Source organism: Nycticebus coucang, chromosome 13 (genome assembly GCF_027406575.1).
Source record: "Nycticebus coucang isolate mNycCou1 chromosome 13, mNycCou1.pri, whole genome shotgun sequence".
Lineage (NCBI taxonomy): Eukaryota > Metazoa > Chordata > Mammalia > Primates > Lorisidae > Nycticebus > Nycticebus coucang.
Window position 1 is genome coordinate 42325522 of NC_069792.1, and position 23803 is coordinate 42349324.

Genomic DNA, 23803 nt, shown 5'->3' on the forward strand with positions numbered 1-23803 from the left:
TCTCAAAAAAAAAGAAAGAAAGAAAGAAAATTGAATCCAATCTACAAAACCCTTGATCTTGGGCCAGGCACAGTGTCTCACACCTACTGTTCCAGTACTCTAGGAGGCCGAGGCAGGTAGATTGCTTCAGTTCAAGAGTTCAAGACCAGCCTGAGCAACAGCTAGACCCCATCTCTGAAAAATAGCCAGGCATTGTGGTGGGTGCCTGTAGTCCCATCTACTTGAGAGGCTGAGGCCAGGGTATCACTTGAGTCCCAAGAATTTGAGGTTGCTGTGAGCTATGATGCCATGGCTCTCTACCAAGGGTGACAAAGTGAGACTCTGTCTCAAAAAAAAAAAAAAATGAAAGAAAGAAAGAAAATTGAATCCAATCTACAAAACACTTGATCTTGGGCCAGGCACAGTGTCTCACACCTACTGTTCCAGTACTCTAGGAGGCCGAGGCAGGTAGATTGCTTCAGTTCAAGAGTTCAAGACCAGCCTGAGCAACAGCTAGACCCCATCTCTGAAAAATAGCCAGGCATTGTGGTGGGTGCCTGTAGTCCCATCTACTTGAGAGGCTGAGGCCAGGGAATCACTTGAGTCCCAAGAATTTGAGGTTGCTGTGAGCTATGATGCCACAGCACTCCACCAGGGGCAAGAAAATGAGACGGTCTCAAAAATAAAACAAACAAACCAATCAACATAGCTTTCACCTCATTTACTTGATTATTGTGCTAAAATATCTATGTTCTACACTTGACAGATTTGACTAGTACCCTTTTCATATGATCTAATCATGTCAGATTGTATAAAAAAAATCAGCACATTGTATCCCACATATGCATGAATGTATTCATGATCTATGTGTATTTGACTTAATTTTAAAAAAAGAAGGAAAAAAAACAAAAGGCCTAGGGAAAAAAAATTAAAAAACAAAACAAACAAACAAACAAAAAAACCCTTGCTCTTTGCAATATAAGGCCTAGCCTTTGTGTTAGTAAAAGATGAAACATACTTGGTATACACACATGCACACACTGCACAGGCATAGCTTTGGCTGTTACGTATGGGCTAAATCCTACCCAAAAGGTTGACACCAGTTGCCTATCAGCAGTGATCTGACAGTCCCCTGTAAATTGGGGATGCTAGCAGCCCATGTGAAAGCCCAACTTTTACATTGCAGGGGTGCTGTGGGGAACAATTAAATGTCTGGAGCCTGCTAAGGGTTATTAAGTGCTGGCAATTCCCCTCGCAGGTAATTGCTTTTGAGCCATAAAGGGACAGTTAAATAAGCACTTCCATTTCAATATCATTTTGAAGAGATAAAAAGGGATTCTAAAATTCCATAGTGTCTAAATTTGGTATTGCTGTTCACGAGGTGAAGAAACTTTATAGTCATGTGCTTTTTATAAAGGGATAATTGCCTGCTTCAAAAACTTCTTCAGTTAGAATTTCTGTGGGAATATTCTGTAGAAGTTTCATAATGAAGAAGCTCGCTTTTCCAGCCAGAAATGAATCCTTATACAGGAAGTCCATCCCCATGCTGCTTGATTTTAGTGACAATGTTTGTAAGTGTCCAGGTTAATCTTTATCCAGAGAAAGCAACGTTTTTCAAGTCTATTGCATAGGAGTGGCTGATCCTCTCTCACTGTCAAACCTAGAGGACCTGAGTTCATCCACGGCCTGCCCCTGCCATCTTCTGATCTGCGTGACCTTCTCGCCTGCCTCTTTCTGCTCAGTGTTTAGGTCTATCTCTGCTTCTCTCTGATCTGTAAAACACAAATTCTAAACCTAAAAATCAAAAGCCTCCTTGGCCCCTGGATCTCCTTGCAGTTATCGTCTCTAGTCTTTAAGGCCCACTCATAAGGAGAACTCTGTTTTTAAGCCACTTTATTTCCGATTCATTTTAAACTCATAGTGGTCAGGTAGGTCTCTGCCTTCCTCCCTCTTCTCTCCCACAAACACAGCCCACTGACAGTGTCTCCACTACCTTCTCAGACGACCTCGTCACTGCTGTATCCTATGGGTATCTGCTTGAAGGTCTTGACTTACCTGTGACATTACACTGATCACTTCTTTCTAGAACTCTCTAGAACTTCTTAGAATTCTCCCCTCTGGTTTTCCTCTCCCACCCTAAGACTGGTCATTCCTCTGAGTTTCCTTCAAGGTCCTTAAATATCAGTGTCCTGGAATTCTCAGGGAAGAACTCTTTACATGCCCTCTAGGATATGACCCTAATTTTTCCTAAGACTTGGGCATCCACCTTTAAACTGCCCCCTCCTAACTCCCCACTCTCCTGTTTGTTAGCTGCGTGTGCCATCAACATCTAGATTCTTATCTTCTGGGCCAACAGTTCCTGGTCTGTAAAATGGAGATAATACAGTACCTACCTCACAGTGCTATTACCATAACTAAATAAGATAACTTTTTTGGACAGCACCTCACCATGTGTTTGTTTACCTCTCCTTCTGTTTTAATATTTATTACATAGCTCCTAAGATTCCCTTGGGCTTATTGTCATTCTGTATCTTTCATAGCACTTAACATCCAAATTCCTCCTCTTGCCTTTCAGGACCAGCACAGGCAGCCTCACCACTGGTGCTCCCCGCCTACTCTCCAGGCAAAGGAAACATGCTGAATATCCTTTTGCTCTTATCACTGGAGCTTTTCAAATGTCCTTCCTTCTGCCTTCAAACACTCTCTCCCCCAATTGCCAGCCCCTTTTGCCTGGACAGTTTCTACTCATTGCTCAAGTTTCAGCCTGAATGTCACTTCTCTAGGATGTCTGACCTCTGAACTGTAATTTCTTTTGCATAGCACTTATGTTTCATGGTCATTCAAGTAACTGTCTAGTTCCTCTCTCAAGCTGTGTTCTCTGTGAAAGAGGAACTGAGACTCACTGACTTCTCTGCCCCATTGCTTGGAATATCCCAGGCACTGAGCAAATACGTGAACAAACACACGCACCCAGAATATGGAACTTACATCTAGTTATCACATAAATTAGGAACCTATGAACTCTTAGGGGTTCAAGGGATGACAGCTAGAAAGTTCACTGTCTGATCTCATGAGAGAAAAGGAATACAGAGTATTTTTTAACATTAAATTTTAAATCCTCAGTGATAAGGGTTTGTTGAATATTCAAATATAGCAGTCAGCTTTATTTGGTTATTTTTTTCCCTTTTTTAAAATTTCAGATGTTAACAAACCATCAGGTTATATAATTTACACATAACATGTAAAATTCAGAGCTGCATCTGTGTCTGACACTTACATCCATGCATTGTACTGACCGGATAAGAACCTACCAAACCCCTTCCCTTCCTGAATTTAACAGATTTTCTCTTGTGTGGGTCCAGAAGTCAGTTTTCAAAGTAGAGTAAAATGCTCTAGGTCTGTGTTTCTCCATTTTTCAAATCTGCTGCCCATTCTGATGAGCCAACAGTTTCACACCTTCACCCCACCCCATCACATCTGACAGTTCCTAAGTGGGGGCTGTCTTCTACACTCCCACCAGCCTAAGTTTTAATAGCTTTAGTTCACTGTCATAATATTGTCATTATATCCAGTATGACTTTTCAAATTATGAAAGAGGTCAGATACGTTTCCCTACCCACATCTAAGCCCTGGAGTTCAAAATAAAAAGAGATGTGTATCTTTTATCTAGTTTGTGTGAATAGTTTCTATTTTTTATTTGTGGGATGCTTCTTCTGATTATGCAGCTGTTTTCCTAATGACTGACTTGTCTTCTAAACCAGGTGCAGTTACATGATAGACAACGTGATTCTGCTGATGAATGGCACATTACAAAAAAAGCCTGTGAAAGAAATCCTGATGAAGTGTCACCCACTGGGGCGTTTCACAGAAATGGAAGCCGTCAACATTGCAGAGACACCTTCAGATCTCTTTAATGCTGTTCTAGTGGAAACACCATTAGGTATGAATACCCAAATAATTATGTAACTGCCTGATAACACAGTTATTAGAAAATGTACTTTCAGGCTGGGTACAGAAGCTCACACCTATAACCCCAGCACTTTGGGAGGCCAAGGTGGCAGGATCGCTTAATCCCCAGGAGTCTGAGATCAGCCTGGGCAGCATAGTGAGATCACGTCTCCACAAAAACATAAAGAAATAGCCAAGCATGGTGACATATGTCTGTAGTTCCCGGTACTGGGGAGGCTGAGGCAGGAGGCTCTCTCGCTCTCTCTCTTTTCTTTTTTTTTTTTTGAGACAGAGTCTCACTTTGTCACCCTTGGTAAAGTGTTGGGGCATCATAGTTCATGGCAACCTAAAGTCTTGGGCTCAAGTGAGACTCTTGCCTCAGCCTCCCATGTAGCTGAGGCTACAGGCACCTGTCACAATGCCTGGCTATAAGAGGATCTCTTAAGACTGATAATTTGAGGTTGCAGAGTGAGCTGTGATGACTCCAATGTACTCTAGCCCAGGAAACAGAGCCATACCCTAACTCAAACAAACAAACAAAAAACCCTAGCAAACAAACAATAGCAAAAAATAAAATGTTTTTTAATTCACATTTTTCCTCTAAATACAATATTCTATCATACAGACTCCTAAAAGTGGCTGGGACATCAAGGAATCATCTAGTCTAGCTCCCTTATTTTTCAGATCAAGACAAGTAAACCAGCTTGCTCGGGGTCACATGCAAACCATCTGTAGCAGAGAAGAAACTGGGATTCATCTCCCAGCCTCTCAGCCTCCAGACCCTTGAACTTCATACCAGGCCATAGCAAATACACAATAGAACTTGTAATTCTTTTAAAAATTAATTTTCTAGCCAGGTTTTATATGATTAGTTTCTCAGCCTTTCATTTTAGACTTCTGTCTAAGTAAGTTTGCATATAGAATACATTTTGTTTTAGAAATTTGGGAATGCCATTTTTCTGAGGTGCTCAGAGTGTCTGTCAAGTGATCTGAAGCAATAATGAAATGAGTGTTAATTTCATTATAATTTGTCACTGACAATGGCTGTGGTATTAAGAATGCTAAAGGGATAATTTTGTAAGCATTATTTATCTGATAGTGTCAGGAAATGTGGATAGTAGTAATTCACTATTGATCATTTGTCAAAACAGTTGCTGTTTAAAACAGAAATTTTTAAAAGAAAAAAAAAATTCATTTATGCTGTCATTAAGTGCCTGACCCTGAGGCAGCATCACCTGGTGGGAAGCAGGTGAGTCTGGAACCAGATAGCTGTGAGTGTGAAGCTCTGCTCAGTCTTGACAAGATGCCTCAAGGCAATTCAATTCACTCCGCTTTTCTTACTTTAAAAATAATTGTATCTTGGCCAGGCTCAGGTGTGATGGCTCACACCTGTAATCCTAGCACTCTGGGAGGCTGAGGCCAGCAGATTGCTGGAGCTCAGGAGTTTGAGACCAGTCTGAGCAAGAGTAAGAACCCTGTCTCTCCTAAAAATAGAAAAAACTAGCTGAGCATTAATCACAGCCTCTCCCTAGACTCAGCCAGGAAGAAATAGAGCTCCTGAACAGACCAATTTCAAGCACTGAGATCAAAGAAACAATAAAAAATCTTCCAACCAAAAACTGCCCTGGTCCAGATGGCTTCACTCCAGAATTCTATCAAACCTTCAAGGAAGAGCTTATTCCTGTACTGCAGAAATTATTCCAAAAAATTGAGGAAGAAGGAATCTTCCCCAACACATTCTATGAAGCAAACATCACCCTGATACCAAAACCAGGAAAAGACCCAAACAAAAAGGAGAATTTCAGACCAATCTCACTCATGAACATAGACGCAAAAATTCTCAACAAAATCCTAGCCAATAGATTACAGCTTATCATCAAAAAAGTCATTCATCATGATCAAGTAGGCTTCATCCCAGGGATGCAAGGCTGGTTTAACATACGCAAGTCCATAAACGTTATCCACCATATTAACAGAGGCAAAAATAAAGATCACATGATCCTCTCAATAGATGCAGAAAAAGCATTTGATAAAATCCAGCATCCTTTTCTAATTAGAACACTGAAGAGTATAGGCATAGGTGGCACATTTCTAAAACTGATTGAAGCTATCTATGACAAACCCACAGCCAATATTTTACTAAATGGAGTAAAACTCAAAGCTTTTCCTCTTAGAACTGGAACCAGACAAGGTTGTCCTCTGTCACCTTTACTATTCAACGTAGTGCTGGAAGTTCTAGCCAATACAATTAGGCAAGACAAGGAAATAAAGGGAATCCAAATGGGAGCAGAGGAGGTCAAACTCTCCCTCTTTGCTGACGACATGATCTTATACTTAGAAAACTAGCTGAGCATGAGGCAAGAGGATCACTTGAGTTTGAGGTTGCTATAAGCTATGATGCCATGGCAGTCTACACAGGGCATCAGAGTGAGAGACTCTGTATCAAAAAAAAAATTTTTTTATCTTATTGTAAGGTTTTGAAAAGTAAGTAAAACATAAATGAGGTGAAAGCTATGTTAATTAGTTGCACTCCAAATTTGGCACTCCAATTGTATGAATAAGCAACACATTAAATCCCACAAAGACATAAAGGTATTCATGATCTATGTGTATATGACTTAATAAAAAAAAGTAAACGTATAGGGTCTCATTCCTACCTAAAAAAAAAAAAAAGAAAAGTAAGTAAAACACAGTTTTAGTAGAACTCAATGCCTGGCACATGGTAACAGTAGATGGTAAACAGTACTGTTAGACTGGGGGAGGTGACTTCAAAAAGTAAGGCATACATGAATGGGTTCATGATGCCGTGAGGACTGATAGTTCATTTAGTGTAAGAAGCAGTGTTGAGGCCTCACCCCTAATAAAAGCGTGATAAAAACCCCTGTGGTCCTTGTTCCTAGGAGCCCTATTAAGCCTGTGGATTCCAAGTCCACAGTGTTCTTGTCAGGAGTGAGCCAAGGGTGGTGTAGTCAGGACACGTTTTTACAGCTTCTGGTCTTGCTTATGATTCATTTATTTTGTATGGCAATTTCTGCTTCTAGCTCCATTTTTTCAAGACTGTATGTCTGAAAATACCCTAGATGAACTGAATATTGAATTACTGCGCAATAAACTGTACAAGGTAATGGCTTTCTCAGATATTATTTTTCTTGATTACAAAAACTTCATAAATAGAGTTCTTTATTAAATGTTACTTTGCCTGTTAGCCAACTTCTGCAATTTTGAAGGTTTGCATATTTGGAATACAGTTCTGACCTGGCTTCTACTGAAATGTGTGCATGGCACCTTCCCTCAGCCAGCAAGATTGTTGAGAAGAAGTAATTTGTCCTATTTTGCATTCCTAGTTCCTTGCAGGTGCCTGGAACATACAAGGAGTTGATTGGGTGGTGGGAGGTGAGTGGACAGACGAGGTGGGTGAACCAGCATACAGAGTTGAACCTTCTGCTATGTAGTATCCACTTCTGTCCTCAATCCTGTCATAGAGTCCCTGAATCTCACAGCTAACCTGCCCAAACAATTTTGATCAGCATACCAGAATGACCATTTTGGGGACAATACATCCAAGGTACCACTTTGCTACTACTCACTGTTTGAGTAAATCTATGTACTATAGGCTGAGCAAAGTTTGTTCATTTTTACTCATATAACCATAGCATCTTTGGACATTCTCATAGGATAATTAAATAGATACTACCATGTCATTATATATAATACATAGTACTTTATATTCAGACATGTGGTTCTCTCAAAAACATTGTACTGGTGGCTCACACCTCCCAGCAATTTAGGAGGCTGAGACAGGAGGATCACTTGAGTCCAGGGATCTAAGGTTGCAGTGAGCTATGATGCCACCAGTGCACTCTAGCCCAGACAATAGAATGAATAGATAGATAGATAGATAGACAGACAGACAGATATAGATAGATAACATTGTATTGCAGACAATTCTCCTTTTTGTAATGAGACTTATGGGTTTAGGGGAGACATCCCCAATACCTAACCAACAGAAGGCACTGTTCGAAGCAATCCACAGGCCTAAACTCAATCCACCTGACAAAACTATGGTGCTTGTTCTATCCCCAGTCCTCAGATGACAAAACAGGAATGGAGAGGCATGGAACCCTTGGTAGAAGCCAGTTAGCTATAAGCATTAGAGTTGAGATCCAAACACAGGCAAGCTGACTTCACATCCCAGACTTTTTGCCTTTCCAATATATCTCCATGTTCAGAGCCATCCCAAGTGTGTCTCAGAGAGAGAGAGAGTAAATGTCAGCACAGGGCTGAATCTAACGTCATTTGCTGGGCTAGAAAAGAATTTGGCATTCTTGTTAGAATAGCAAAAATTAGCAATGTGAAATAATCCCAAAACCATGCAAAAAAATGGTTTGTTAAGTAATTATAAGTTATGAAAAGTCTAATTTTGTTCTTTTATGGAGTTCTGTTCCAGTCTGTGCAACATGCTGCAATGTGAAACTCCCACCAAGTTTATCATAAAATATCTCCCGATGGGAGAAGTAATTCAATTTCCATTAAGGCATTTAATAATCCATGACAAGTTGTTCCAGAAATTTATAAAAGGGAAATATATTCATTTCCTTGTTTATTTCCTTTTAAAGTCTTACCTTGAGGCTTTCTACAAATTCTGTAAGAATCATGGTGATGTCACAGCAGAAGTTATGTGTCCCATTCTTGAGGTAAGAAAGACTTCTCCAAGTAGTGTGCTTACACAAATTTCATTGCTTTAGCCCTACTTATATTTCTTTATCTTGGAAATTCCTTTATGTAGAAATAAAAGAAGCAGGATATCATTGGATGTCTTTGGTTAAGAGTAATATTTTTCAAGTTTTCTACCTGTAAGAGTTATTTTGGAAGTAGAAAAGAATAATGCTTATACAAGTTTGGTCATGATTCATTTTGATGTAACATGTAAAAAGTAGATTATAATCAATTAAAAATTTACTATACTATGAGCAATGGGTAGACTATAGATACTCATAATAATCACCCAAATTCCTTCCAGTGAGGGAATGTTAAGCATCTGGGAACCCGCACAACTCAGCTCCAAAGTCCACTATGTCTTCATCCACAGAGACATTGTTCCTTACATGAATCCTAAAATAAGGCTGCCCTAAGTAACTCACGAACATTCCAGCTCTCGGAAGGAGGACTTCAGTTAGGAAACGCACAGTGGCAAGCACGTTTCTTTATGTGTCAAATGCCACCACCGATGGCTCCCTCTCTAGTTGATGTTATGCTCTTTCTAATTCCTCTTTATCACCACAGATCGGGTCTCTGCTCAGAGGTCCTCTTCTAGGAGAATGTTGATCTGGAAATTCACGAGTTTGGGGGCAGAGACCAGAACAATCTGTGGGCATCCGGGGCACAGTCTGTGCTGAGTGTTTCATCCTTCTCTTTTGGTGGCTTCCTAATTCACTTGAATAGGAAAAGAAAATACCACTCTGGGCTTTTCTAAGCCTTTGCTTTGCCCTGTAAAATTAAATTTCATCTAAAGGATATTTTAATTCATTAGATTTTCTGTTATAGTGAGTTCACTGGTGTGCAGACTATTTAGGTAGCACAAAGACTTTGGATTTCAAGAAAGACTTAATAGGCATTGCTCTGTATGCAAAAAGGTAAAAAAAAAAAAAACTGACCTCATCTGCATATATTTTAACCTAATGTTCTGAAACTGCATGTGATAAAGTTAGTTCCCCACAAAACATATAATTGTTAAAGTTTTATGTTTTGGTGTGTTTTTCTTTTATTTGTTTTTTCATGACAGAGCATTTATCTCTGTCACTCCAGCTGGAGTGCAGGGGTGTCATCATAGCTCAAGGCGAACTCAAACTCCTAGACTCAAGTAATCAATCCTCTTATGTCAGCCTCCTAAGTAGCTGGAACTACAGACCCACACTGCCATATCCAGCTAATTTTTTTTTCTATTTTTAGTATAGACGGAGTCTCATTCTTTCTCAGCTAGTCTCCAACTCCTGAGCTCAACCAAGTCTTCCTCCTCGGGCTCCCAGAGTACAGGATTATAGGCATGAGCCCCACAAATTTTATGGTTAAAAATACTTTGCTATCCCATATTGAAATTTTTTCTTTCTTTTTTGGAGATAGAGTCTCACTCTGTTTCCCAGGCTAGAGTGCCATGGCCTTAGCCTAGCGCACAGCAACCTCAAACACTTGGGCTCAAGCCATTCTCCTGCCTCATCCTCCCATTTAGTTGCAACTACTAGCACCTGTCACAATGCCCAGCTAATTTTTTTATTTTTAGTGGAGATGGGGGGTGGGGGGTTCTCACTTTGCTCAGACAGGTCTTGAACTCCTGAGCTCAAGGGATCCCCCACCTTGGCCTCAAAGAGTGCTAAGATTATAGACCTGAGCCACCATGCTGAGCCTGAAATTCTTAAAAATGAAATAGTCCTTGAGGGCGGTGCCTGTGGCTCAAGGAGTGGGGCACTGGTCCCATATGCCGGAGGTGGCGGGTTCAAACCCAGCCCTGGCCAAAAACCACAAAAAAAAAAAAAAAAAAATGAAATAGTCCTTGAAGTAAAAATCTTATCACTGCAGAACTCTAAAAAAAATTTTTTATCCTTATCTATATTACACAGAAAGTGAGCATCAAATAAGTAATATTTTTCTATGGCATACTGAATGTCAGAAAGTGAAGTAATCTCTTTCAGACATGCTAACCATGTAAGTAACACAGTGATGCTGTGAAGCTCTCTCTTTCTCATAAATTCAACTACTAGCCATGCTATAAAAAGCTATGTAAAAGTAGAGTTCCTACTCAGATAACTCCTGTAGGTTAGAAATGGTTTGTGTATTTTATACTGAACAAAATTCAAATAAAAGTTAATGTCAAAACTCAAAACCTTACAAAAGATATACAACAGCACTATTAGTAACTTACATTTTTTTTCTTTTCTTTTTTCCTTTTTTTTGGTAGAGACAAAGACTCACTTTATCACCCTTGGTAGAGTGCTATGGCTTCACACTGCTCACAGCAACCTCCAACTCCTGGGCCTAGGCGATTGTCCTGCCTCAGCCTCCAGAGTAGCTGAGACTACAGGCGCCCGCCACAACGCCCAGCTATTTTTAGAGACAGGGTCTCACTCTTGGTCAGGCTGGTCTCAAACCTGTGAGCTCAGGCCATCCATCTGCCTTGGCCTTCCAGCATGCTGGGATTATAGGCATGAGCCAGTGTGCCTGGCAAAATCGGATATTTTATTATCTATTTTTCAGGAAGGGCAACTGAGACACAGAGAAGGCTAATAACTTGCCTGACTTCTCACAGCTAATAAATCAGGATTTGAATCCAAGCAGTTGACTCCAGTTTCTATATGCTTCTTCACTATGAAAGTGAAGCAGCCTCTACATTAAATTAACCATTCACAATTCTTTCATACAAAACTATGTGCTGGGCGGCACCTGTGGCTCAACGGAGTAGGGCGCCAGAGGTGGTGAGTTCAAACCCAGCCCTGGCCAAAAACTGCAAAAAAAAAAAAAAAAAGCCAAAAACAAACAAACAAAAAATTCAAAACTATGTGCTAATTCATAAGCCAAATCACACTGTGAGTAGGGGAGAATTAGGAGAGAATTAGGTCCTCGGTGATATAAGAAAATACAGCATGGGGGAAAGGAAGAGCAGAGAGAGGGAAGGAGGGAGGTGGGGCCTTAGTGTGTGCCACACCTTTTGGGGGCAAGACATGATTGCAAGAGGGACCTTGCCTAACAAATGCAATCAGTGTAACCTGGTTTATTGTACCCTCAATGAATCCCCAACAATAAAAAAAAAAGAAAGAAAATACAGCATGGTATTAGAAAAATACTTATCACTAAGATGATTTGATCAAACTACTATATCCCTAGTGTTCCATTGTCCCTTTCCAAATCTCATGATACTATCAGAATAGCTTAGATTTTTTTAAACATTATTAAAAATAAAAATTCATTCATCTGTCTTTACATGTTTATACAGAAATAACAGCTAGCTATGGCGTGCAATTATAACCTCTGTAATGATAAGATCTGGAGAGATACGTCAGTTTTACATAAATATTTTAGATCATGTAATAATTTTCCTTTTATTTGTATAGACATAGAGCATTTAAACAATATATAAATTCTGTATATATTCTTATTTATTCTCATTTTACTGGTAATTTAAAAGATTTAATATGGTAGAAAAGAGTACTAGCCAACATAATATGTGAAAATTTGACCTATTTACAAGATTTGTAACTTCATATGAAAAAAAAGAAATTAACTGTTTCAAGACAAATTTCCTGTAGTGTACTATTTGTCTATTATTCCTGTTCTTCCATCTGTACGATTAATGGGAAAGTGAAAAATAAGCACAGAATATATTTTTTTAATCTCTACTGATCATTACATGTGGTCATAAAGTTGGGCTCCTCCATTCCTGTCACTTCAATCTCTTCCGCTGTCATCAACACGTCCGCCCATGGCACTACCCATGTATCCTTCTTCCTGTGAGGATCTAGGGAGATTGTGTGACTCAATCAGTACAACTCTGTAATGTGCAACTGATAATGATTTTGAATAAGTCAACAGCACATTATTATCTCTTACAACAACAAAAAAATAAGATACGGCTTTAATATGACCAAGTTTTTGAAGGGAAGAGTGAATGGAAAGACATAAGACCTCTGACATATGCTGTACCACACAGTGTGCCAGCTCTCTGCAGTAAGACAAGAACAGTCAAACCAGTACCACCCCATTCACTCCTCTCCACTCAGATACTGTGCCAAACCTTGCTTAGGGGTGATCAAAGAACAGTCCTCTTATAGTTCTAAAATAATAGTTCTTTTCACTAAGAGAATACCCACTCTCACAGGCCAAGAGCCTCTATACTAGAAGAGTAAGATGGATCTAAAGTCAGTAATAATAAAAGGAAAATTGAATATAATAGGTGTGCAATGAAACTCATATTCAATTAGGGAAGAGAGAGAAGGGCTTGTCATGAAAAAGATGGCAGGTAGGATTTCAATGTGCAGTAGTAACAAGGCCAAGGTGCTCGAAAGTGTACAGTGTTCAGACAACCTCTTCCTGACACAGCATGTAAAACCTTTCATGTGTTTTTCCAGCTACCCAGACATCCCCCTTCTCCAACTGCTGCCTCTGTGTTTTTGAGCGATAACCCTGCCTCCAAAGCGTCCTGCTTTATCTCCCGCAGCCCCTCCTCTGGCATGGCTCTGCTGCCCTGCATGTCTGCAGTGCCGCCTCACCCACCCTGTTTCTCTCCTTAAGATCTTAACATCCTACAGCCTGAGAGAGAGCACATTAAAGAACAAGTGGGACAATTACCTCCATTCTTTTTCCTCCTGCCCTAATTTTTGTTTTAAGGTTTCCTATTGCCATGAAATCTTCCTCTTGTATTTCTTCTCATATTCTGACAAGATCTAAAATTACTGACAGGACTGGTTATATTCAGTAGCCAGAGACAGATGCCTTTGCTTCCAAATAAGGCCACTCCCTACTTTTCTTTGGCTCACCCATAATTTCCATGACAGCAATCAAAAGGATCAGATGGAACTAACTCACACCCTCCTGATAGGAAACACCTGTTCTGACAAACGAGTTCCAGTAAAATCTGTTGCAGGTCTAGTTTTGCTATTGGTTAATTAGCCAACACCTGATTCATGGCTAGTACACAGAAATTCTTTTTAGCTTTCATGTGCATGCAAATGACCTTGGAATCTTGTGAAAATGCAGATGCTGGTTCAGTAGGGCTGGATAGTGGCCTGGGAGTTTGCATTTTTAATGAGCTTCAAGGTGATGTCAAAGCTAGTAAGCCTGAAATACAATTTGGATAGGGCAGCGCCTGTGGCTCACTGGATAGGGTGCTGGCCCCATATACCAAGGGTGGCAGGTTCAAACTCAGCCCTGGCCAAACTGCAACAAAAAATAGCCAGGCATCATGGCAGGTACCTGTAGTCTCAGCTACTCGGGAGGCTGAGGCAAGAGAATCGCTTAAGCCCAAGAGTTTGAGGTTGCTGTGAGCTGTGACTCCATGGCACTGTACCGAGGGTGACATAGTGAGACTCTGTCTCAAAAAATAAATAAATAAATAAAAACTAGCCTGTTGTGGCAGGTGGGTGGGGCGAGGGATTGAGATTCTGTCTCAAAAGGAAGAACAATGGACAAGAGAAAAGTGGTTCCTAAAAGATTTTAGAGTGTAGTGGGAGGGGGGGAATACAGGTACAGATTTCAAAATAATGTGGCAAGTGCAGGTTACTTTGGATACCAAAAGAAGAATTGGTTAACCCATGAGCACCATTGCCAACATCACAGCAGGCAGAGAAGGAGCCCCCAAAGGATAGACTGTGATAGAATAGTTAGTGGGCAAAGGGAGAACGGAGGGAGAGAGAGTAGAAACCTATAGACTGAAAGAATAGAAAAGAAATTTCAAGAAAGACTGAGTGCTTAAATGAAATAGAAAAACCGATGTGGGGGTGGGATCACAGGGGCCTAATGGTGTTCAGTACAGTGAAGACAGCTCATAAGTCTATGTTGACCTACATGAAGATCATGTAGCCAACCCCAACCCCAGCATCTTCCAAATAAGAAAACTTAAGTCTTGAGAGGAAGATAATATGCACCAAGCCACATAGTTCTTGGCTACAGAGTTAGATTTATTGGTACCTACCCTAGCACGTTAAAAAAGAAAATCAAACTTTAAAAGTATAAACAGATGGTAGTGGCCTAAAGTTTCATTAGGTAAACAATCATACTGATATCCATCAATCAAAAATGGATATTAACATATATGACTTGCACTTTTTATTTCAAACACCACACAAGGCACTTTACTTGCATTATCTGGTTCTATCCCTGACTGAACCCTAAAAAGTAGATATTCTTCCCATCTTTATGGAAGAAACATTTTGTGTTGCTAGTGGTCTACGAGACAGAGACCCGTAAGTAATTCACGGGAGGGTGCCTGGGAAACAAAACTTAGTGGGGTTTCAAGAGTCATAGGCCATCATTGCTGCTGTGTGATAACTGGCATGCAGTGATTCCATTACAAAAAGAAACTCAGGGAACATTAATAACACATGTCTGTATTATAATTAAACAAACATCCAGAAAGGAAAAAAAATCACTTCAGAAATGAACTTGTCTATTTAGAGTTCTGTTTATAGCACTTAGAACTTTATTAGATTTCACTGATTTTTGTCTTGCAAATTCAGTTTGAAGCTGACAGACGTGCTTTTATCATCACTCTTAACTCCTTTGGCACTGAATTGAGCAAAGAAGACCGGGAGATGCTTTACCCCAGGATTGGCAAGCTCTATCCTGAGGGGCTGCGCCTGTTGGCACAAGCAGAAGATTTTGACCAGATGAAGAGAGTAGCGGATCATTATGGAGTACGTGACGATGCTGGGCTCTTTAAGTGCCTGACATTATTTTATCAGATGTGTTTGGGAAACTCACATATGGAATGGCCACTTCTTATTACAAGAAGTTATGATATTTGTAAGGTAGCAGGCAGTGTCTCTTTCTGTAACTATCTCTCCATAGAAATATTTTAAATGTCTCTTCCAAGCCAGTATTTTTTGATTCCTGCCAAATGAGTACTTGTTTAAATCTCTAAGGAGTATTCATCTGAGCACTCCATTTGAAGTGCTTGATAAAGCAAGTTCCCCAAGAGACTGGTGCAGTGTTCTAGAAATGTGAGCTCATGGCAAAGTTATATAAAACAGCCTGGCCCAGTGGTCCTTTCGCTGCCCCCAGGGGAAATGGGATTAGGTATGCCTAGATAGAAGCCTCTCATCTGTGATCCCAACACTCTGGGAGGCCAAGGCGGGTGGATTGCCTGAGCTCAGGAGCTCAAGACTAGCCTGAGCGAGAGTGAGGCCCCATCTCTAAAAATAGCTCGGTGTTGTGGTAGGCACCTGTAGTCCCAGCTACTTGGGAGGCTGAGGCAAGAGGATTACTTGAGCCCAGGAGTTTGAGATTGCTGTGAGCTATGATGCCATGGCACTTGGTATCAAGGGAGACAAAGTGAAACTCTGTCTCAGAAAAAAAAAAAAAAAAGACTAGGTAGACTACATGAGAGAATGTGGATCTATTGCAGTGGTTCTCAACCTTCCTTGCCGTGATGAATTTTCATTGTTACAAAGGGGTCGACCCACAGCTTGAAAATCACTGAATTGGTTTATCCACACTCTTTGCTGAGTGGCCAGAAATTGGAAAATGAAAAATAGCTGCTAAATCCTCCCCCTGACTCCGCATCCACCTGCTCTTGGGCAGCCTGACGCTCCTTATCTCTGATTCCATTCCCTCTGACTTATGGATAGTTGCATAAACACCCTCTAAGTAACACTTCCAGGACTTTCTAGTTATTCTTCCTTTTTTCTTTTGAGACAGAGTCTCACTCTGTTGCCCCAGGCTATAGTGTCCAGGCATAGGCCTAGGTCACAGCAGCCTCAAATTTCTGGATTCAGGAGATCCTCCCACCCCAGCCCCTTGAGGAATTGGGACTACAGGCACCTGCCACAGCACCTAGCTAATTTTTCTATTTTTAGTTGAGACGGGGTCTCACTTTTGCTCAGGCTGGTCTTGCACTCCTGAGCTCAAGCCTTGAGTTGAGTCATTCTTGACTCTCATCTTTTCCTGAGGATTTCTGAAGCTCTTCAGGAAAGAAAAACCCCAACAATGAGTAAACTTTCATAACATCTCATATATAATTGCGTGAGACTCTTTAGCATAATATTAAAGTTTGCACTTCTCCACAAATTCCATCCCTTTCACAGTTAAACTTCCCATGCATTCCTTTAGTTGTCATCTCAAAGAATCCATAAACCTATACTAATCAAATCACAGACGCTGATTAGGCCTCTGTAACGTACCTAGCTGGCCCCGAGACCCTGCCTGTAGAAATGAGCTCAAACAGAATATATTGAGAGAACAATTGCCTGGATGCCTGAATAAGCAAACGGGCTAAAAATTCATCCTCACTCTTGTTATTTGGACTTCTTGGTGGTTCCTCAGGAAGTCAAAGATCCTCTTAAAATAAAATTCAGGCCTTCTGCTATAGATTAAAACAGAAGAGAGGCACATTTTCTATATTGCATCGAAACAAATACAGTTGCATACATTTGGGAAATCAAAATATATTGAAAATGAATCTCTTATCTTTGTTTCTAAGGTATACAAGCCCTTGTTCGAGGCCGTAGGTGGCAGTGGGGGAAAGACGTTGGAGGATGTGTTTTATGAACATGAGGTATGATATAAGTGAAAATGCTATTAGCTCATTTTTCTATTGTTATGGATTTTTAAATATGTTCTTACTTTGGGTTTTCTTTTTACAGTTGATCAGGCCAATTGATTAGATACATTCATAGCATGAAAGTCAATGGTGTATCAGTAATGCTGCCCTGTACAGCCAGGGCCCTGTGGCTCACATATGATGGCTTCACATGGAACTGTCTTGTCCAGATCGATGTAAAAAGAGTGAAGCTCTGGAAGAAACACAGCTGTCTAATGACTGATTAACCAGGATGCCCTTGTAATGAAGTACCGACTCTTCTCACCCCAGTGCATCTCAGTCTCTCATCTGTCTCCCCTTCAGGAAGGGTTTACCCACAGTTATAACTCATGGGCACAATTATAATGCTTAGGAATTCACCATGTGAAAATCCATCCAGTCTAGATTATTCTTTTTGCCCCTCAAAAGCAAAAGAGTACTTAACTCATTTTTAGTCAATTCCTGGGATACAGTGCTGTCAGCAAAAGTGGTTTTTGTTTTGTATCAGGTAAATCTGTAGTTTTTCTTGGTATATTCTGTTTGTTTGTTTTTGAGACAGAGCCTCAAGCTGTCACCCTGGGTAGAGTGCTGTGGCATCACAGCTCACAGCAACCTCCAACTCCTGGGCTCAAGCGATTCTCCTGCCTCCACCTCCCAAGTAGCTGGGACTACAGGTGCCCAGCCACAATGCCCGGCTATTTATTGGTTGTAGCGTCGTTGTCTGGCGAGACCAGGCTAGATTCGAACCCGCCAGCTCAGGTGTACGTGGCTGGCACCTTAGCTGCTTGAGCCACAGGTGCCAAGCCTATTCTGTTTATTTTTATGAAGTTGTTGGCCTTTACCTCTCAATCTGATTGAAATTAACAGAGAACCCTAAAATTTAACCCAACCTCAGGGTTAGACTGGCTCCTGAACCTCCTTATAAAGCCTACTGCTTAGACACTTTCCAACAGCTCTCTGGAGTCTGTCATAGAAGTAAAAACAATAAAATTATTTGCGATATTAGGGTTATTTGAAAATTCTTCAGTATTGCACCACTGCTGCAAGGGACACTGATGAGGAAGCTGCCCGTGGCAGGAAAAATGAGTATCTGGCCTCCACTTTTGACTACTTTGCTTAAGGTTTTCAGCGCCTCATAAGGGACTCAGTACCTGGTCTTCTTTACAAACAAAATAGACAAAGGAATTGTTCTATTTTAGTCTTTAGTTAAAAGACTAACTTGATAACTTCTCCAGAAAAGAATAATTCACCACATAAAGTTGCAACAGGGTATCCTATTAAAGCTCATAATAATTCTCAGACTAGACTAAATTCCAGGGGTCCATGACCCTGTCCTGGAGGGGAGTTACACAGCCTAGAAACCTTTTTAAAATTTTAAAAGTTGTAGCCAAGAAGAATTACTTTACCGAAATGAGACCATTCCACTAGTTAGAAGCCAGACAAATATTATTACAAAGTTATGCACACACTTCAAAATTCCCCTAGCAATCTTTGTGCCTAGCAATGTTGATAAGATTTGGAGCTTGTCTGCTGATCCTGTGAACTTACTTTTATAACTACTGTCGTCTCCATTTTACTGCTGCAGAACTTGCCAGGTTACCACTGTTTTCCTCTATTTTGCTCAACTTGGACATTGTGTATTTAAACACAAATAATCCTTATACAAGCACGAGCCAGTCTGTAGCTTAATATTATTTCAGAAGTATAGTATGTTCCAAATAAGTCTATGTTATTTGTTTCCTTTCTCAGGTACAAATAAATGTTCTGGCATTCAACAGACAATTCCACTATGGCGTGTTTTATGCATACGTGAAGCTGAAGGAACAAGAAATGAGGAATATCGTGTGGATAGCAGAGTGCATTTCCCAGAGACATCGAACTAAAATCAACAGTTACATCCCAATTTTATAATCCTCAGGGGGCAGGGAGCTCAAATGTGGAAAGACATAAATGTCAGAGGAAAGTTATTGAGGAAAATAAAAGAAATTGTGTTATATTATCTAGGTTGCACAAAAAATAAGCTACACTGCACTCTCAAGAATTGCAAATCCCCTGCAAACACAGTAGACCAACCCTATAACAAAACAATTCTTTTTTTTCCAGTAGCCTTAAATCTTGTTTCCATATTTATTTTTCATTCTTCACCAGGCCTTAGACATTAATTTTAATTCACCCTATGATACTTTTTCTAATCTTTTTAAATAATGTTAAACATTGGGCCTAATAAAAGTATTTATTCTTGCTTTTGCTTGTTTCTTCACAGGCCCAAATGCTCCTTCCCTAGGTTCACAAAAATACAAAACTATATGTAGCCAACCTTGACCCCATTTGATGGCAAATGTGGTTTTGATCTAGCAGGCTTGAGAAAAAAAACACAACTTCAAACCATATTCCCTGGATCCAGGCAGTGTTAAATTTGTTAATAAATTTGTTTCTTCTACCTTTCTTTAAATAAAAGGCATATATCTCTTTTTTTTTTTAAATTTTTTTTATACATTTATGGGGTATGAATGTAACTTTGTTACCTGGATATTTTGCATAGTGGTGAAGCTAGGGCTTTTAGGGTATCCATTGCCTTAATAATGTACCATGTACCCATTAAATAATTTTTCATTATCCTATCCCTCACCCTTCTGAGTCTCGGATATCTATCATTCCACACTCTCAATCCATGTGTGCACATTATTTAGCTCCACTTACAAGTGAGAACATGTGGTATTCATCGTTTTGTGTCTGAGTTGTTTCACTTAAGAAAATAGCGTCTAGTTCCACCCATGTTGCTGCAAATGACATGATTTCATTCTTTCTAGGGATGAATAATACCCCATTTTCTGTAAATACACCGTATTTTCTTTATTCAATCATCCATTGATGGACACTTAGGTTGCTTCCATATCTTTGCTATTCTGAATATTGCTGTGATAAACGTACAAGTGCAATATCTTTTTTAACACAATGATTTTTTTGTCCTTTGAATAGATAGATACCCAGTAGTGGGATTGCTGGATCAAATGGCAGCTCTATTTCCAGTTCTTTGAGAGATCTCCATACTATTTTCCACAGAGGTTGTACTAATTTACATTTCCAGCAACAGCATATACCAATCTCTTTTCTCCATATCCTTTACAACATCTGTTATTTTTTTTGTCTTTTTAATGATAGCTATTCTGACTGTCTCGTGGTTTCAATTTGCATTTCTCTGATAATTACTAATGGTGGGCTTTTTTCTTCTGTTTTTTTTTAGCTATTTGTCTTTTTTTTTAAAGTGTCTACTCATGTTTTTTGCCTACTTTTTAATGGAAGTTTTTATTGTTGTTGAGTTGTTTGAGTTCCTTGTACATTCTGGCTATTAGTTCCCTATCAAATGTGTAGGGAACTATGAGAGAATTTGCATAGTCTTATGCTCTCTTATGCTTCCTTCATATTTTACCTTAGAAGAAAATAACCTTATGATTGTATGCTATTCATTCAGAAGCAAAAATGACAGATCCAGTTCATAGGGAATAGATTCCTCATAAAACCAGTAGAACTGGCACATAGAGCTACCAGGGATAGGAAGGAATAGCTTAGAGAAAGGCATGAAGGTAATTCTCTGATTATCCCCTTTCCATCGCATCTCTGTGTGATATGGATAGGGGCCCTTAATATCCCACAAGGCTGTAGGCTGAAATTAAACTCCCCCTTTCCTTGGATATAAACATAGCAGTTTTTCTACCCTCTTCCCCAGCCACCCAAAAGTCCAACTATAGTATGAACATAGAAGAGAGGAACTTTCCTACAAACCTTCAGGCCACTCCATTGTGCACCTGGCATAGACAAAGGTACGCATGTTGAAATTTGAAGAACTTGTCTTAAAATTTCATAGTTTGGGGGGTTTTTGTTTGTTTGTTTGTTTGTTTGTTTTTGTAAAGAGACTGGGTCTCGTTCTGTTGCCCTGGCTGGGCTTCAGTGGCCTGATCATAGTTCACTATAACCTTGAACTCCCAGGCTTAGGCAATTCTCTTACTTAAGCCTCCCAAGTGGCTGGGACTATAGGAGTGTTCATATATATCCAGTGTACCATCCCTGGATAATTTTAAAATTTTTAACAGAACAGAATGTTTGTATGTGTGTGTATATACGTATTAGGAGATTCTCGATTTGTTGTTCAGGCTGACTTCTAACTCCTGGGCTCAAGCAATCCTGGTGCCTTAAGCATGAGCCACAGCTTTTAAGTAGCTGAGCAGGGATGTGGCTCCTCCATCATGCCTCAGAGAAGTGGCCTACAGTGGAGAACATGGACCTTTGAAAAAAATCTTATATAAAATGAGACAAAAAAATCAGGTCCTGCCCATAAAATGTAAAAAACAATGAGGCAAAATTTAATTTTATGTTCTAAGTGATTGGAGCTGAGGTTCCTCACCATCCCTTCCCCACCCTCCTCTGGATACCTCATCAATCCCTCAAATTCCCTCTGTCATCTTGTCTCAGAACAGTATATTCCAATGAACTCTGTACCAGAACTTGAGATCTACCCTAGAGTAGGGTCTTCTGGCCGTTCTCCACCCCTTGGGTTCTGCTTCCCATAGCATTACTCTCAAGGGTGGTTCACCAGTCTTTCTTTATTAACCTATCTCTTTCAGCTTAGGCTGAAATTGTTTGACCTCCAATAAGATTACGCAGTTGCAGTAATGTGGTGCTCTGTGGGATACAAAGGTAGCATTTACGATTCTCAAGATATTTGAAGGACATCTAGGAAGACATGCAGTCATTTCTGTTCAAATGCTTTCGGAATGAGGAACACTGACTGGGGGCAGGTAGAGATGACCATACTGAATCTGGGTGAGTTTGACCCAAGGCTAAGTATCACTGGACAACCGTGGAATTCAGTTAGCCTCCCTCTCCCCAGCATGGCAACAATGTAATAGGACATTGAGAAAGATAAAAGAGCGTGGGGACTCACACCTGTAATCCTAGCATTCTGGAAGGCAGAGGTGGGTGGATTGCTTGAGCTCAGGAGTTCCAGACCAGCCTGAGCAATAGTGAGACCCAGTCTCTACTAAAAATAGAATAGGAAACTACTTGGGAGGCTGAGGCAAGAGGATCAATCTCTTTAGCACAAGAGTTTGAGGTTGCTGTGAGCTGTGATGCCAGAGCACTCTACCCAGGACAACAGAGTAAGACTGTCTCAAGAAAAAAAGAGAGAGAAAGAGAAGTGTAAAAGAAATCTTGGTAAATAAAGATTAGGTGATAATCAGATTTGAGGCATTTTATTAATAGTAATTCTTAAGTCTTCTATTTTAAAAATGCTGTTAATAATGTCTTAGATCTTACAAACAAAACAAGAGAAAAGGGATTACTTTCACTCTGGTTTGTCTTTCAGAGGCAGTCAAACTTTTTCCTATTGTATGATCCATTTTATTTATTTTGAGTCTTTTCTTTTCAGCAAATGGAAGCATTAATATTTACATATATTGAATATGAATTGCTGGGGAATATATGTGACATTATGACATCAGGACATCATTCTTAGTGATTTCATCGTCATCCCTTAAATCTTAACAATAATAGTCCTGGAGTTTCGATGTCATCTTGAATGACTATATTCACTCATAAGTAGATGCCTTTTATATACATAGAAACAGGGTGTGTAAACTCTCATAAGGCCCAAACCATCTTCCCTAAGTGATCTCTTCTCCCTCACATCTTCATTATTCTACTTGGCTTCCATCAATTACTTTTCCATCAGCTCTCCCTTTCTCCTCAGTCACTGGTGCTGCAGTTTTCCGCTTCTGCCACTTACTCAAGGTTTGATCACTAATTGAAATCTACCTCGCTGCAGCACTGCTCAGCATGGATGACATCTGGCTGCTTATGTAAGGGAAGACAGGTTGGACTTATCTTTGGAAAGAAAGGAAAATAAGTAAAGAAGATGCTTTTTGAGACAAGTGTGAATATCAGCATATTAATAGGGAATTGTCCCCAGAGAATTGTCACTCTAACTAGAGCCACAAAATGCCATTTAAAAGCTAGAATCATTGACAAAATGTAAAAGTACATCAGAAGCTTCCTGGCAACAGTTGACTTCTGGTACCCCTGAAACTGGTGATGCTAGCTAGGATGAATCTCTTAGTAACAAAAAGATGGCAGCACCAGATACCCTGTTGTTGAACCTAACTCTTCAAAGGTGAAAGTCAATATTACTTCTGTTATCCTCTGAACAAACAAAAATTCTAGATTTTTAATAATTTATGTATTTTCTGATTCTACTTTAGTGGGCTTTTAAAAATTAAAGCATCTAATTACTTCTCTACTCAGCTGTCAATGCTGAGATGTCTATTTCCTTGAATAAGATTTTCACTATTTTATATTTTTGGCTTGTTTTGATTTGAGTATTTTTAATTTTATTTCATTTCAATATGAGTAGTTACTAACATATTTCAGTTTATTTCTGCAACATCAATAGTTTTTAAACTTAAAAAAATATTGAAAATAAACGAAAAAGAAACAGCTAAGATTCAGTAACATGTTTCTTTTTTTTTTTTTTCCTTTTTTTTTTTTTTTTATTGTTCGGGATTCATTGAGGGTACAATAAGCCAGGTTACACTGATTGCA

The 23803-nt window shown here is 39.7% G+C and overlaps 1 protein-coding gene across 2 annotated transcripts in view; it reads left to right on the forward strand.

Annotated features, from left to right (window-relative positions):
• Window positions 1-19208, forward strand: part of ATP6V0D2 (ATPase H+ transporting V0 subunit d2) — a 62307-nt gene extending 43099 nt beyond the window's left edge. Inside the window, exons 3-8 of one of the 2 annotated variants that reach the window (XM_053558967.1) lie at window positions 3741-3919; window positions 6969-7048; window positions 8544-8621; window positions 15150-15326; window positions 17111-17185; window positions 18959-19208. In XM_053558967.1, the coding sequence (XP_053414942.1) occupies window positions 3741-3919; window positions 6969-7048; window positions 8544-8621; window positions 15150-15326; window positions 17111-17185; window positions 18959-19120 (751 nt within the window). In that variant the 3' untranslated portion in view covers window positions 19121-19208. The remainder of the gene's footprint in view (window positions 1-3740; window positions 3920-6968; window positions 7049-8543; window positions 8622-15149; window positions 15327-17110; window positions 17186-18958) is intronic. The other variant, XM_053558968.1, reaches the window with a different exon arrangement.
• The last annotated feature ends 4595 nt before the right edge of the window (window positions 19209-23803 follow it).